This window comes from Schistocerca americana, chromosome 3 (assembly GCF_021461395.2).
Source record: "Schistocerca americana isolate TAMUIC-IGC-003095 chromosome 3, iqSchAmer2.1, whole genome shotgun sequence".
NCBI classification, from domain to species: Eukaryota; Metazoa; Arthropoda; class Insecta; order Orthoptera; family Acrididae; genus Schistocerca; species Schistocerca americana.
Window position 1 is genome coordinate 888,354,212 of NC_060121.1, and position 17,498 is coordinate 888,371,709.

General features: G+C 42.9%; 1 protein-coding gene across 1 annotated transcript in view; it reads left to right on the forward strand.

The window, feature by feature from the left end:
* LOC124605231 overlaps nt 1-17,498 on the forward strand; it is a 135,626-nt gene that overhangs the window by 33,053 nt on the left and 85,075 nt on the right. Inside the window, exons 2-3 of the mRNA XM_047136781.1 lie at nt 497-676; nt 5,799-5,955. Coding sequence (XP_046992737.1) covers nt 497-676; nt 5,799-5,955 — 337 coding nt within the window. The remainder of the gene's footprint in view (nt 1-496; nt 677-5,798; nt 5,956-17,498) is intronic.

Consider the following 17,498-nt stretch of genomic DNA (forward strand, 5'->3'; position numbering starts at 1 on the left):
CTGTCCCTCGGATACTCCCTGCCTACCTCAATATATGGCTTTACTTTGATAACTGTTACTTTTATCTTAAAAATACCTAAATTTATCTGTTAGTGGTAAATTAATGCCTATGTGTGTGCTGACAGAATTATCATGAAGGAAGAACAAGAAGAAGAAAATTTCCATTAAAGGTGCATGGTAAAATGAAACAAGACAATACTGTTTTATGAGTCATTGTGCAGTGTGGTCAGAGAAAACCAGCTTGCATGCCTCCTCAGACTTCTGAAACGCCGGCCGCGGTGGCTGAGCGGTTCTAGGCACTTCAGTCCGGAGCCGTGCGACTGCTGCGTCGCAGGTTCGAATCCTGCCTCGGGCATGGATGTGTGTGATGTCCTTAGGTTAGTCAGGGTTAAGTAGTTCTAAGTTCAAGGGGACTGATGACCTCAAATGTTAAGTCCCATAGTGCTCAGAGCCATTTGAACCATTTGAACTTCTGAAACACTTTAATTCTGTGCAGGATGGGTACCCGTGTAGCAGCTACTGCTGGGCATTTCCCAGACAAGAGCCTATCAGGAGTGCCACGACTACTGGAAGACCTCGCTCGACTTGCTGAGGATCACGATTCTGCAGACATCGTCTTTCTTGTGGGGCGAGAGGAGGTCCCTGTTTATGCTCACAGGCTTATACTCATGGTCAGGTACAGTATATGGACTCTTTTTTATTGTTATATATAGTCTCACCAGTTAGTTGGGAGTTACTAAATACATGTCATATGATGGTGCAATGCCAATCTTTTTTAAAATTAATTTTACAAGGAAACAAAATGGCTGACCAGCACTTACATTCAAAAGCAAATAAAAACAGAAAAAAACTATCCTAAGTTTTGGAATTATTAGTCACTTGCTGAGGGAGGAAACAAGGATCGGTTGACAAAGGTTACTCAGACCCCAAGTTGAGAGGGGTTCCATCCATTGTGAGGGCAAGAGGAGACAAAGATGAAGGGAGAGGTGTAAGAAAGAGTTGGTGCTCAAAGTTAGTACATTGGTGAGCAACTGTGTCAACTTTAGACCACAGACAAAAGAAGTACAGAGAGAGAAGTAAAGATACATTAAGTTCAAGAGAAATGAGAAGTGAAAAGAATAGTGCAACAAAAAACTAGGATAAAAGCAGAATAGGGGGCATTAGAAAACCAAAAGGAGAGAGAGAAAGGGAAACATGAAGATAAAAGAGTAACAGAGCAAATAAATAAATGCTACAAAGCAGCACGTATGTTAATGAAGGTTAAGTGAGGAAGGGTGGTGTCACACATGGATACGAAGTAGGCGAGTGTCAGCACTGTTCAGAACATGTGAGTTTGAACGTGATACTCATGTAAATCATGATAACCTGCCATTGTAGCAGCAGTAACGAATCTGACCATTGCGCCAGACACTTGTCTTATATAGGCTTTGCCAACGACAGCGCTGTATTCTGCCTGTGTACATGTCTCTGTATTTGAATATGAATGCCTATACCAGATTCTTTGGTGCTTCAGTTTGCAGGTAACTGAAAAATACATCATGGAGACTGTGTATTACCAATATTAGTGACTACCTATCCTATTACATTTTTGTATGGATCAAGAAAATGACTGTCTATATGTAATTACTGTAAGGCCTAATCTCTTCTTTTCATATCCTTAAGTGAGTTATATGATGGAGGTAACAGAATTGTTCTAAATTTACCTGATAAGGTTTTTCAAGAACATCATTAACTTTCTTTCCAATATTAGCTTCCTGAACATTTTGTATGAGCAGTGCTGACCTGGTATGATCCTTGCTGTGTGATTTTCAATTCATATTCTGTCTCCAGTCATTCCTATGCGATATGCACTCCAGATGATGGAGAAGTACTCTACATTATTTAGACTAGCTTATTGTGTGCTGTTTCTTTTACAGACGAATTACACTTTCCTAGAACCCTGTAAACAGATCTAAGCCCTATCTTGGCCTTTATTGCCACAGGTTTTTTCCTATTTCATATTGATTCACAGAATTACCTCCTAGATATTTAACCAAACTGATAGCCTCTTCACATCTACCATTGATCTTGTAACTGCATACTGTCTGAGTCTTTCCTTTTGTTACGACCATTACCTTGCATTTATCCACATTTAAAGAGAGCTGCCATTCTGTGCACCAAGTGGAAATGCTGCCTAAGCTTTCAAGTGTTCCCTTACTTCCCTGTAGACAACAGCATGGTCTGTGAACAATCTGACACTGCAGATGACCCAATCTGATAAAACTGTTTGTGTACATCTATAACATTGTATTACTTTCAGCTGCTGAATATCTGGCAACCAGTACAATATTCTAGGTCCTATTCATAAAAAATTATTTGAGATAGCCACATATGTACAATGTTAGTCTGTATGATTGTATCTTTATTATCATTTAATTACCTGGGGCAATAACAAATGATTTTTGGAAATCTAGCAAGGAAAAAATCCCCCTATTCCTACAGCTACTATTTTGCAAGATATCATGTGCAGAAGGTGAACTATATTTCAGATGAGTGTTTTTTTCTGGAAAAGTGCTGGTTAATTGAGAGCAGCTTCCTTATCCCCAGGAGTATCATAATATTCAAGCTTAGAAAATGCTCTAGGAACCTTCAACATCCAGCCGACAGGGATATAGATTTAACATTGTCTGCATAGGAAATTGGAAGCAAGAATGATAAGCATTTAACATCCCACTGATAACTTTCGTAAAAGGTGATCTACAATCAATGTAGGCTCAATCTATTTTATCTATAACAAGATATATACATACAGGATGCTTCTCAGAAACAGTGCAAGCTATTGTAAGTCAATACTCCAAGTTCATTCCATGCAATATCAATGGGTTGTGTGTTACAAGAGAATACAATATAAACACCAATAGCACGCTCACTGCACACTCCACAGATTGCACCACAACTGACCCAGACAGCCTCTGGTCTGGCTTACGTATATGCTGGATGCTCGTGTGGTCTCATTAGAGAGCATTCTTGATGACAAGTGCCCTCTTGAGTAGTAGTGCCACTGCGGTTGACAGTAATGTTATGTCTGCTATTCGGTTTCCATAGTGACATCAGATGATACCACTACAACCCTTCCCACCCCCACCCCTCTCCTCCTCACCGCCACACCAAATCCCGAGCAGTGACCAACTGTCAGGGAGAAGACAAAGTGGTTCGTGATCCAGAATGGGCCAACCCTGGGAAAGGCCCATGCAGATCACTGCAGAAGGCCAGGCCAGGGCGAAGGTCGATGGAAGATTCATGAATCGCCACAGGACTGGAGCATCAGCCCGGGACATCAAAGCAAGTGGCTACTGACCAGAATGGTGAAGGCAAAGTTGATTTCGATGGCAACAAGGAAGTCTGTAGGTGCAAGGGTCAATAAACATCACAGATGGAGATCACCCATGGATCCAGATTGGATGGTGTCTGGAATTACCAGCCCACACCATGGTACCTACCTGGAATTCAGAGAGCTCGGCAATGATGTGCACTGGCAGTTTGTGTTACACATCCAAGACAGTGCTCTTGGAACGACCATTTAGCCCCTATGTCAGTTTGTTGTTGTTTATTGGGGTGGCCCAGTAAGTTGCTAGAAAATGACAGAGGGAATTAGGTGCAGCATTAATGATCATTTCCTTGTGAAGTTAGGTTTTGAAAGGGCAGATATACTATTCCATATGACTGTTGGAGGCGTGGTGAAAAGTGCGATGCAAACGTGTTGAATCTCACTATGGGCATAAATCTGTTTGAAGTCATGTGAGATAAACACTGTCCGATTATCAGAAACAAAGTGCATGGGGTCTCTTCAGGGGTAAAGTTTTTTTCATGGGCAACTGGAGACACATGGAACATAAAAAGAAAGTGAAGAAAGGTGTTGTGTACATAGTTCCGCATAGTCAGCACGTACACAACTTTCCCAATAGAGCGCACCCCGCTAAGCACAACAGCGCAGACGCAGCGCTCGTCCGTCTCCGCACTACGAGATGGCGCTGTCTTAGAGACGGACCAAATTCTGCTTCCGCCGATCCGTGTATTAATATGTAACGCAGCCAATGTGATTCCTACTAATGTAGAACCTTTTCTCCTCGCAGATCACACTCACGCAGTGATACCTGAACGCGCGAGGTATTATAACGAGTGTACAGACCTCCGATTAGTCAGTCTGCATTAGTCTGCCTTAGTCTGCATTAGTCTGTAGTCAAGTTTCAGTCTGCGTCTAATAAGATTATCGTATTCCTGTACATAGCCATGAAGATAAATGTATAGACACTTCGTAAAGTATCAGAGATATGTGAGAATAAGATTAACGTACCAAGACCAAAGGAACTTCAGATTGTCAATTGGAAATAGAATCAAGTTAAGTAAGGTTTATGATTGTTATTATTTTAATAAATGTGTGTGAAAATTAATCAGGTTCTGTTTAAAGTTGGTCACTGTCAATCTGCTACTCTAAGCGTGCAAGTGGCATTTATATCGTCTGACCTAATGGCAGAAGATAAACACGCCACAATAAGACCACGAGACATATTGCTGACACTCGCCTACTTCGTTAGAGCGACAAGTCAAGTAATCTGATGGTGTGTGTACCGAAGGTCTTACAGTATGCACACCATAAAAGGAATCAAGACCAACTATATGGAGAAAAATATGGCAGCAAAATAAAGTGGATATACTCCTATAGCTCCCCAGTGTCAGACCAGGGAGAGGACTGCTAGGCACGTGCAGGTTGATACTCCTAACAGGCGGAACATTGACAAGCCAGTTCTGTGACGATTAAGTCCATATTCGGCCAGAGTACTTGTTGTCACACCAAACTTTTAATTCAGAACAGCCCCCAATGGGCAGCGTGCATGAGACCTAGCACTTGTGAGAGAGGGGAGAATAGAATGCAGTAGCGGTCCTCGTGCAAGACTCCACAACTGAATCTCTTGGTGTAGGTGTAGTTGATACCACTGTGGTCCGTAAGGATGCAATTTGGGTTCGGAAAACACGTCCAACCACCTGTGTCATACAAAGTGAGTGAGACAGCATTGGATTCTTGCAGGCAGTAGCCATGACATCACGTGATGTTAAGGGAAAGACTGACTGGTCGAATACAGATCGCAATCAAGCTGGAAACACACCAATTTAATTGGGTGAAGACTGGTATGGGTTCAAGGGAAATCAAACTGCACATCGGCGTTTGCATGTACCATCACTGCTTGATACTGGATAAAATAATGAAAATTAGATAAGTACAGAAATGGGTGATCCAATCTGCTAAGCAATGCAGAGGACCAAAGTTAGTGAGCAACACATGATGATCCATGGCAAGATGAAATTTTTGTTAAGTGCATAAATGATACCAAGGGTGTCCCACTCTATTTAAAACGTGGGAAAATTGTTGATAGAAAGTTGGTTCAATGGGTAAGACAGTTCAACTGGGTTTGCAATAAATTGTCCATAATAGCATATGCTTTCAACTCTTTTTATTTTCATGGGAGGCGGCATTTTATTTATTGCTGCAACATAATTACTTGTTCGTTTCAGTCCGTTTGCCAAGAATTTGAACCCTAAATATACCAAGACATGTTTCATGGAAGAACACTTGTGCAGATTGCATTTCATCCATGTTTCAAAACATTGCAATCTGGGATTGGTTCACTAAAGTTTAACCGTGTGTTTAAACAGTTACTAATCAATGGCCAACTGAATATGTCACATAAATTTAATATTGTTATAGTATAGTATGAAATTTTCATCATTGTGATAATGATAGACCAAATGTTTGTGCACAGGTGTAAGAGCTTCCAGACGGCCAAGCGTGGTGAAGTGTGCCGCATCCCGGGCTGCTCTGTGTCCCCAGCAGCCCCAGGCACGCCCACCCCAGTGCGGCTGCCACACTTCCAGCCGGACACGTTCCGCAACTTCATGCTTTATGTGTACACCGGAAAGGTATGTGACTGTTTTCTTTCTCTTCTTTTTATTTGCCCTCAGCCCAGCAGTACACCTGTTATAATATGTCTATAAATTACGAGTGAGAAATATATTAGAAAAGAATCATTTTTAACTCTTAGGATGATACCCTCCTGCCCCCTCCCCCCCCCCCCCCCCCCACACACACACAGATGTGCTAAATTACCTCTACACATCACCACTTCGTTTGCAAAGCTTCACAACTCACAGTCCATTTGCCAGGCATTTTTTACCAACTTAATGCCTGTACAAATGCTACTGAAAGAAACAACACAAAAGCAATAGGAGCAATGTTCTTATTTAAAATGAGTCAAGATACATGTGGGAATGTCAATCCGCAGTAAAGCATGATCAATTTTAAAGCCATGCACTTTCTAAAATTGCTAGTCTAATACAAGCGACACTACAAAGAAGGTACCCACTACACAGAGCATCCAACACACTGGCAGGAAAGACAAAGACACAGAATTCAGAAAAAAAGGTACTCAAACTTTTTTTCAGTGACAGCCTTCGACTAATTGTAACTGTTTCATCACACAGCTCCCCCTCTCACAAACCTCGTAGAACAGAGCTCCTGGGATGAAGGGATATTTGTGACATACAATCAAGCCTACCCTTGTGCAGAATGACCCTTTGACTGCTGGGGACGTGTTAACTCGTCATTCCTCGCCGTTCCCCTTTCGCGCCTGACGTGTAGAAGCGCTAAAGCCGTCGGCACACGGACCGTGCATCCGAACGTTGAGCGTGCCGAGTTTCTCACGTCATAGCGTGGAATATCACGTTCGGAAGTCTTCCCAAGCGTGCAGGGCAATATCTAGCAGGTGAGATATTCTGAACGTGCGACTGAGCGTTGACCAATGAGATGTCACAACGCCACCCACGTCACACGCACACCATCTCCCTTCAGTATAGAGTTGTAATGCGCCATATTGGCATTCATTTCAAGCCTATACGTATATATGCCGTTTATGAGCACCAGCAAATTGAGAATCACTCGAAAACCCGTTGTTAACTGTGTGACTCGTTGCAAAAAATGAGAAACATCTTATTCGTGGTAAAAGTATTATTGTAACTTGCGTGTTATGAGAGTATGCCATTTGAAGGCAACGAAACACTGAGGATCCACCAAAAACGCACTTTTCTTGGTACAATTTGTTATAATTAAATTTCAATTAGTAACATAGCTACGATTAGCGCTTTTAGCAACTGGTAATATATTAAGAGGTAGTATACGAGGTTGATATCAGTGTAGTGTAGTGAGTAATATTATGGACTTCTACTTAAACGCAGGAAATGTCGTTGGTTCGCATCTCGCGCTGTCTAATTTTTTTCCCCCCTAACATTCGCGTAATACGTTCTGACGCATTACTATTAGTTTAATATAAGTATATACTTTAGTATTTGTTGTTATGTAAATATAAGTTCACCTATTTTTGAGGAGTGAGTTTGTTCGATTGGCTTAATCTACAGGACAGCTTGCGCTACTTGTATAACGATATTTTGCTCCTTTTTCTTTTACGTTTTGTAATTCACATGTTGCAGAAATTCTGCTACTGGGTAGGAACAGTGAACAAGTAAGAGTGACCTTAGGATTTTACTAAAATGTGGGAATTCTTAAATAATGCTTGTCGTACGTGGAGAACTATTGCAAATTTGTATCACACTGTTTGTAATACAAATTTTATAAGCCTGTGTTCTTACTTATTAGACATGGTACTTTCCTTTTCGTCTTAAAACATTCACATGGATATTGAAGTTTTTATTTGTGTATATTACATATACACTCCTGGAAATGGAAAAAAGAACACATTGACACCGGTGTGTCAGACCCACCATACTTGCTCCGGACACTGCGAGAGGGCTGTACAAGCAATGATCACACGCACGGCACAGCGGACACACCAGGAACCGCGGTGTTGGCCGTCGAATGGCGCTAGCTGCGCAGCATTTGTGCACCGCCGTCGTCAGTGTCAGCCAGTTTGCCGTGGCATACGGAGCTCCATCGCAGTCTTTAACACTGGTAGCATGCCGCGACAGCGTGGACGTGAACCGTATGTGCAGTTGACGGACTTTGAGCGAGGGCGTATAGTGGGCATGCGGGAGGCCGGGTGGACGTACCGCCGAATTGCTCAACACGTGGGGCGTGAGGTCTCCACAGTACATCGATGTTGTCGCCAGTGGTCGGCGGAAGGTGCACGTGCCCGTCGACCTGGGACCGGACCGCAGCGACGCACGGATGCACGCCAAGACCGTAGGATCCTACGCAGTGCCGTAGGGGACCGCACCGCCACTTCCCAGCAAATTAGGGACACTGTTGCTCCTGGGGTATCGGCGAGGACCATTCGCAACCGTCTCCATGAAGCTGGGCTACGGTCCCACACACCGTTAGGCCGTCTTCCGCTCACGCCCCAACATCGTGCAGCCCGACTCCAGTGGTGTCGCGACAGGCGTGAATGGAGGGACGAATGGAGACGTGTCGTCTTCAGCGATGAGAGTCGCTTCTGCCTTGGTGCCAATGATGGCCGTATGCGTGTTTGGCGCCGTGCAGGTGAGCGCCACAATCAGGACTGCATACGACCGAGGCACACAGGGCCAACACCCGGCATCATGGTGTGGGGAGCGATCTCCTACACTGGCCGTACACCACTGGTGATCGTCGAGGGGACACTGAATAGTGCACGGTACATCCAAACCGTCATCGAACCCATCATTCTACCATTCCTAGACCGGCAAGGGAACGTGCTGTTCCAACAGGACAATGCACGTCCGCATGTATCCCGTGCCACCCAACGTGCTCTAGAAGGTGTAAGTCAACTACCCTGGCCAGCAAGCTCTCCGGATCTGTCCCCCATTGAGCATGTTTGGGACTGGATGAAGCGTCGTCTCACGCGGTCTGCACGTCCAGCACGAACGCTGGTCCAACTGAGGCGCCAGGTGGAAATGGCATGGCAAGCCGTTCCACAGGACTACATCCAGCATCTCTACGATCGTCTCCATGGGAGAATGGTAGCCTGCATTGCTGCGAAAGGTGGATATACACTGTACTAGTGCCGACATTGTGCATGCTCTGTTGCCTGTGTCTATGTGCCTGTGGTTCTGTCAGTGTGATCATGTGATGTATCTGACCCCAGGAATGTGTCAATAAAGTTTCCCCTTCCTGGGACAATGAATTCACGGTGTTCTTATTTCAATTTCCAGGAGTGTAGAACAACGCGACTAGCCTACGGGCAATGGAGGAAATGTGCGTTTTGATAGAGTTAATGTGGGAATTTTACGCGCACCCGTTTAAGTCAACAGTGTGATTTACGAGCTAGAAACATCCCGCAACTGCCGCTGGAGTGCGTTGTGACCGCGTATAGCATGTTGGGGCCCACGTGCCGTATGCACAAGTTGCATCGCTCCTGAGCGTTCAGCTGCATGTTGAACTCAGCACGCTCAGCGTTGACGTTCGACAGCACGGTCCGTGTGCCGACGGCTTAAGGACGTGTTGCGTACCCGTGCCACTGCCCTTTCCACTGCTAGGGTCGAGTTTAAGCGCGCTGTTTCACAGCTACCTGAGCGCTATGTACGTGTAAACACGCAGAGCTGTCTGTCCACCCTGCTCTTCCAGTAGCTGTTCAGTGGTCTGACTGTATAATTCGAGAGTGCATATATGTTTGTTGCTGTGTCCCCTCTTTGCAGAATTCGACTTCGATTCCTGTGTTTTCGTCGCAGCTTTCTTGTTTTCTACGTGAGAAATACGTCGCCCTGGTTGCACAGATAAAGAAATCCTGGATATGCTCACAAAGAGAGACAGTGAGCGTGGATTATCCGACGTTGCTAGCAGTGATGAGCCTTCAATAGAATCTCGAAGCTGTAGTCCTCAGCCCTTTACATCAGGGGGGAGAGCAAGAATTACAGTTAGCAGTTTCTCTGAATCCGAGGAATCAGAAAGTGACAGTGAAACGGTTCGGAAAAGAGCGCGCTTAAGTGACACATTTGACTGGAAAGAAACCGATTTCCAGCCGTTAAACCATTACTTCGATGACTCGAGTTCAGGACACAAATGTCAATTAGATACTGACCCAAGCATTCTTTCATTTTATGTCTCAAGAACTGTTGCAATTTCTTGTAGACGAAACAAATCGTTTTTACGTTTACACCAGAGAAAATACTACAGAATCTGTGAATTCTCGACTGTCAAAGTGGAAAGACACTGGATTTGTGGAAGTGTGTTGTTTTGTTGCTATTTGACTTTTAATGGCGCAAGTTAAAAAATTAAAATTAAGTGATTATTGGCCCAGAGATACACTTTGGAGCACACCAGTTTTCAACGAAATTATAACCCGAGGCCGTTTTGTCTGCTTCTGAGAATGATACACTTCAGTGATAACTCTGCGCGTACTGGAGGCGACAGTCTATTTAAAATTAGGACGATTGTTGAAAAAGTTCGTAAGGTGTTTACTAATTCATTTCGCCCTCATCACAAGCTTTGTATAGATGAAAGTCCCTTGCTGTTCAAAGGACGATTATCTTTTAACCAATTTATTCCAACCAAGCGAAGTAGATTCGGAATAAAGACATTTGTACCGAGTGACTGTCAGAGTGGGTATATTTTGGATTTTATCGTATATACAGGCGCAACAACAGAAACTGGGTTCCACAATTTGGGAAAAAGTGGTGACGTAGTGGCAACTCTCATGGGACCGTAGTTGGAACAGGGTCATATTCTATATGTCGATAATTGGTACTCCAGCCCGGTCCTGTCCCTCTGGCTTCACAACCCTGGAACATCCGCATGTGGCACTGTTCGTAAGAATAGGCGCAACATGCTGAAACTGCAAAAGAATTTGAAACGAGGAGAAACTGAGTTTAAGTCCACTGGCAAGGTCATTGCTATCAAGTGGTGCAATAAGAGAGAGGTGTGCATGTTGACCACAAGTCACACAGCACAAATGGTTGAAACAGAGAAGACTGGCAAAAATACTGGCGAAAAAATAAAGAATCCGCAACGTATTGTAGATTACAATTCGAGTATGGGTGCAGTTGACCGTTGTGGTACGTCACTGAGCTCAGTGTGTAAGACTGTGAAAAGGTACAATAATTTATTTATTTATTTATTTTTTGGGTTTGTGCATTCTAAATGCTCATTCTCTCCATCGGTCGGTAAGAGGGCGAAGACTGGCACTCGCAGAGTTTCACCTTTTTCTCGTAAGGGAGAAAAATACGAGGGCGGTTCAGAAAGTAACCTCCGATCGGTCACAGTGCGGGTTGTGGGGGGAGTAGCGACGCCATCTGTGCGTTCACGCACTCAACAGGTCAGTCGGCATCAAGCCGTGGTCGAGTGAACGTCGTACTTGCGCTAGTTTAGTTTTTGTGGCAGTTTGAAATGTGTGCTGCAATAGAAAACCCCGCCAAATGTGAAGTGCGTGCTGTCATAAGGTTTTTTACAGCCAAAGGATATTCTGCAGCAGCTATTCATCGTGAGCTTTGTGCCGTGTACGGACCAAGAGTTATGAGTGAAGGAGTTGTCCGTGAATGGGTACGTTTATTTAAAAGTGGACGAGAAAACGTTCATGATGAAGAGAGGAGTGGTAGACCATCATTGGTGACTGACGAACTCGTTCAGACAGTTGATGCAAAAGTTCGTGAAAATCGACGTTTCTCAATGTTGGAGTTATCTACTGGTTTTCCACAGATTTCTAAGACTCTCTTGTACGAGATAGAGACAGCAAGATTGGGTTACCGTAAGTTCTGTGCACGATGGGTGCCCAAAATTCTTACCGACCACCACAAAACTCAAAGAATGGCCTCTGCATTAGACTTTCTGTCACGTTATGAGGACGAAGGAGAACCATTGTTAAACAGAATAGTGACCAGTGACGAAACCTGGATTAAGTACGTGAACCCTGAGACAAAAGCACAATCAAAGATGTGGGCACATTCAAATTCGCCTACCAAACCAAGAAAAGCCTCGCAAGATTTTTCTGCCAGAAAACTGATGGCAACGATGTTTTGGGATGCCAAAGGGGTGTTGTTGGTTGAATTCATGGAACGTGGTACGACCATTAATCAAGACGTGTACTGTGAAACAATAAAAAAGTTACGACGGGCTATACAGAACAAACGCCGTGGTATGCTGACTTCCGGTATCGTTTTTTTGCACGATAACGCCCGTCCTCACTCTGCTCGCAGAACAATGGCCCTTCTTGAGTCCTTCAAGTGGGACGTTATCAACCATCCACCTTATAGCCCAGACCTGGCGCCAAGTGATTATCACCTCTTCATGCATTAGAAGAAATGGCTCGGGTCACAGCGGTTTGATGACGACGAAGAGCTCAAAGATGCGGTCACAGGCTGGCTCCAGGCACAAGCGGGTGATTTTTATGCAGAAGGAATTTCAAAGCTTGTGAAGAGATACGATAAGTGCCTCAATCGCTATGGAGACTATGTAGAAAAATAGTGCAAAGATGTAGTTGTAAGATGTATATATTAAAATATTTTTATTTAACTTGGTGTATTTTTTTAAATCAACTGGAGGTTACTTTCTGAACGGCCCTCGTATGCTACAGAACGGAAAAAAGCTAGTAGGAGAGGGCACCACGATGAAGAGAATCCTCTGCAATTCACAGGGAGACGTTTTCCGGCTGTTATCGTGAGTTAACATTCGCAGAAAAGTACGCTAAGGCGCAGATGTGTGGTTCACACGAAACAAAAAGTACGCCGGGAGACTAGAAACCAATGCAAAACTTGCAGCGTTCCATTATGTGTTGTACTCTGCTTTGAGACCTATCATACAAAGAAACATTACTAATTATTGGGAACTATATCTGAGGAAATTTATTGACACTTCTGAATGAATTACTAAAAAAATGCAAAAACTAATGTATAACTTCGCCAGTGCCGCTCCAAAGCCCGGATCGAAAAGAAGGATGGGAAACAGATGCAACAGGTGTAAAATTATTCAAAAGAAACGTGACTTCTTCATATGTAGCAGTTTACTGGCAAAAGAACGGACTTCATGATTGAGATGGCGCAATATCTGTGGCAAATGTAATTACGCTTAGTATATTGCGCCAATATAACAAAACCCATATATTAATCTACGTAAGATACATTTAAATTATTAACACGTAACACGGACAGTTATATTATTTTATCTTTAGTAGTACATTTAAATTATTAACACGTAAAAAGGACTGCTATATTCTTTTATCCTCAGTAGTACAAATATAGAGCACATTCGGTCTGCTTGTACAAAACATGTTTTCTATAACTGATTTAAACGCCTTTGATTAACGAGAAACAACATGCCAAAGTTAAAACTCTGTACTCGGTGCGATTTTTCTTGCTACTTTGCCTCTGTTGTTAGCCAATATTGGAAATTAAACTCATTGTTCTTGGGAGTGTGGGGGGCTTAAAATTTGTTGTTCGAATGAGACTGGCTTTGAAGCATTAATAGAAAACGGTATTTGTAAAAGAGGTATCGAATACACCCTGCTCTCATCTTTTCATAAAAATCAACATCTAATCGACTAATTTGTAGATTATTGGAAAATAGTAGGAGAACAAAAACTTTAATTCGTTATCGTTGTGCTGTCAATCTATTGCACTCTAAATTTCATTTTCATCATGTGTTCAGTCTACTAGATATGCGAATCTGAAATTTATATTGTTTTCGGGCCTGGTTTTCAAAAGATGTTCAAATATGTGTGAAATCTTATGGGACTCAACTGCTAAGGTCATCAGTCCCTAAGCTTACACACCACTTAATCTAAATTATCCTAATGGCAAACACACACACACACACACACACACACACACACACACACACACATATATATATACCCATGCCCGAGGGAGGATTCGAACCTCCGCTGAGACCAGCCACAGTCCATGACTGCGGCGCCTTCGACCGCTCGGCTTAGGCTGCGTTCACACTGCCGGCCGGGCCGAGCCGAGCCTGGCCGGGCCGCCGCCCGCTTCGATATCAAACACATGGTTTTGAATTGCGGTGTTCACACCGGCGGCCGGGCCGCGCCGACACGGCGTGAGCCTCCCGGAGCCGAGTCGACGACATTCGGAGTGTTTAATATCGCCGGCGCGAGCCGACCGCAGGCGCGAGCCTGTGGAGCAGCACTACAGCTTCTGCAGTACACGCATCACACGTCTCCCTTCTGCTTTCTTCACAAGTGTGACTGCACACGTCTTATTTTAAGATGTTACCTCACATTTCACAATCAGTGAGGAAAAATTACGTTTATTATGATGATACATGCGAATATACTTTTATTTCATTTATTTAATCTACCGTATTTGCATGCATTTACAACAATAGCTTGCCAGCGATCGCGGCATTGCCGCCGCCACTGAATAGTTCGCATTTACTTGTAAACGGAGACAGATATGAGTGTCACTGAGGGACGGAAAGGTGTCCCTACCAGATGATAATGCATTGTAAAGTCATGCTGTGGCAGTTCCTTATCAGTGGAGATAGAACCACTGAGTCAAAGGGCATTATCTCAAAACTCTTCGCCTATCAATCTGTCTATCTTACAAGGTAATGAAAAGAATTCTGTGAGGTCATCAGTGGCTCCACATGATGAACCATCACCACTGCCAAGCGCTGCATCATGAAGAAAAGAGAAGAAAAAAGTTGGAAAATTCTGAAGGAGTATTTCTGCGATTCTTCGTTGAAGGCACAGCAAGACATTACCCAAAATGACGAAGCTAATTACTTCCTAATGATTCTCAGGAGTCCCATAAACTCTCTTCCCCTCAGAGGTTAGTGTTTGTGAAATTTAAAATACAAAAGCATGACTACAATTAACTGGAGGTAGCGAATGCTGTACAAAGTTCTACTGTAAACCAAAAAGTGTGTACTAACGAATCTTACCTTATCGTTATACACAATTTTTCTTCTGCTGTTATACTTCTGCGAAAATTTGTGTTCTGTTTAGAAATTTTGTCTTGAATGTTCTGCAGCACATACTGAAATGTATGATGATTCATTCTGTAATTTGAATAAAATTTTTCAGGATAGTTTTTAAGTTCTTCATATAAAGAGAAAAACTCTCCTAAATGCAGAGTCAAAACAATACCAATAAAAGAGTGAAGACATTGTTCTACACAGCACAGACTAGGTAAAGGCGAGCAGCTGTTGGCTGCAGCTGCGTTTTCTACTGACTTGCTTGTCAGCTGTCGAAGGGTGGGGATTTTTTAAAATTTATTTATTTGGCCTCCGGCAGCTGACATCCATTTAGCCAAAGAGTGGGTATTACCTTGACAGTGCAGCGCAGCCCGCCAAGGAAGAAAAAAAAAAAAAAACAATGAAGAACAATGAAACGCACATCTGTGTCGATGTACAGTAGTTTCATTAACTCTCCATTATTTTTTCTGTCAAAGTAGACAACGAGACTACAGAATTGCGCTTCAGTTTCTGCAGTAAACGTATCACAAATCTCCAGTTTGTTTTTGTGATTAGTTTTACACCACTGATCACTAGTAGTTAGTTTTTTTCTGTCCTGCATTATATGACTACATTAAACCAAGCTGTAACCGCTCGAACTCCGTGGCTTGCGGACGCGGCACTGACGCCACTGAATATCTCGCATTCCTTGTGACCAGAGACAGATATCAGTGTCATTATCATTTCAAAAACTTTTTGGTACTTTTAGCTACATTTCATTCGCAACAATGTATGGTGTAAAACGCATCTAACAGTAAGCTACCCGCTACATAACTTTTTCACTACAAGATTTGTAAATCAAGTGCACAACGTTGACAAATAGCATCATTTCACAGTGACTGTTAAGAAATATGAAAAGATAAATGATTCAATACGAAGCTAAGATGTTACACTAGCACGTGTACAAAAATCAGATTTTTTAGCCGCATACTTTCTTCAAAATCGGTTGGGAAGCGTTACGAAACTAAGAAATCACGCGAAACGAAAAGTAGACTTTTTCATTTTTCACGACGTAAGTAACGCTTTTAAGGAAAAAATGAGTTCATAAAACGATGTGGCGCAGTCTTATATACCGCTAAGAATTTTTAGAACATGAAAATCGGAGAAGTGGATTTTCCCCCATTTCGCCGACCCGGCTCGGCGCGGCGCGCAGTGTGAATGCACTACTCGTCGGCCTGAGCTGGCTAGGCACGAGCCGAGCCAGCACGCGTCAGCCCGGCCCGGCACGGCCGGCAGTGTGAACGCAGCCTTTTCTGCGCGGCGCCTGGTTTTCACGCCCGACTTTCATTCCAGTTATAAAGCTTGGTATGTTTTACGGAGCATAGTTTTTCAGCAAAATCAGATTGAAAATACCACATTTTTGACGTTTTTACAAAATCTTCAATTTTGCACTTAAATTCATTCAGTACTGGAAAGTGCTACGGAAATGAAACTTTATATTTAAGAACCTTGTGCTGTTAGGTTACAACATGCCAAGTTTCACGTTCGTCATAGCATTAGTTCAGGAGATGCAAGAAGCCAAACTTCGAAATTTCTTCGGGCGCCTATTTTTTTGGTCGATTTACCAACAATTTTCTGGCTCAATATGGCCAGTGAAATTCTTTTCAGTATTATTCTTAAGAGGACGCATAACGTTGTACAAGATGACCAAATTTGATTTCTTTACAAAAACTATTGCCCGAGATATTACAGCTCACAAGCCGCCAAAAATTCACGCTGGCTCTGCGCGAGTCGTAATCAGCCGAGAAGTGTTCAGCACAGGGCGGGTAGCATTCATCTCACGCTAGGTGGGACGTAGGCACGCGTCATCATCAGTTTCACGAGTTGTCCTATCGACTGTTGTGTGCATTCTGTGTATATCGACTGTTGTGTGCGTCTTGAATCTGCATTGTTATTTGTTTATGTGCTTTCATTGTCCTATTGTCCGGTGTTGCTAGCGTGTACGTCATTCTGAACATGGGCTGTAACGGAAATGAGAGAACTTACGAGCAGATCCATGAAGATAGTCTGAAAGATTTCATTATCTTTCTTAGTTGATTTACAACACGAAGGCAAAATTAAATGGAAGTAGATGGTTTAATGTTTCTAGCAACATTCGGAATTATCTTCAGAACCACTTCAATTTCTCAGTTTAACGTTTCTGCCCACATGAATTATGTACAATTCATTGGATTTTATAAAAATACGGAACACTTTAATTTCTTCCTATTTCACGTTTTTACCCACATGATTTATTCAATATTAATCGGATTGAAAACATGACTAGACACTTTTTTAACTTTCTTTGTGGTTATGATTCCTTCATTCAGATATTCGTTACGTTCACGAAACACACAATAACATCCCACATTCTTTGGATTGCAGCTTAATAATTAATTACTTCCCTTTTCCATCCACATGATTTATCCACGATTCGTCGGATTTAAAAAGAATGACAAGCTTTTTTTGATTTCGTTATGGCTCCTTTGCTCAGACATTAATTATGTTCATGAAATACATAATGTTGTGTACATAGTCCCGCATAGTCAGCGCCTACACAACTTTCCCACAAGAGCGCGTCCCGCTAAGCACAACA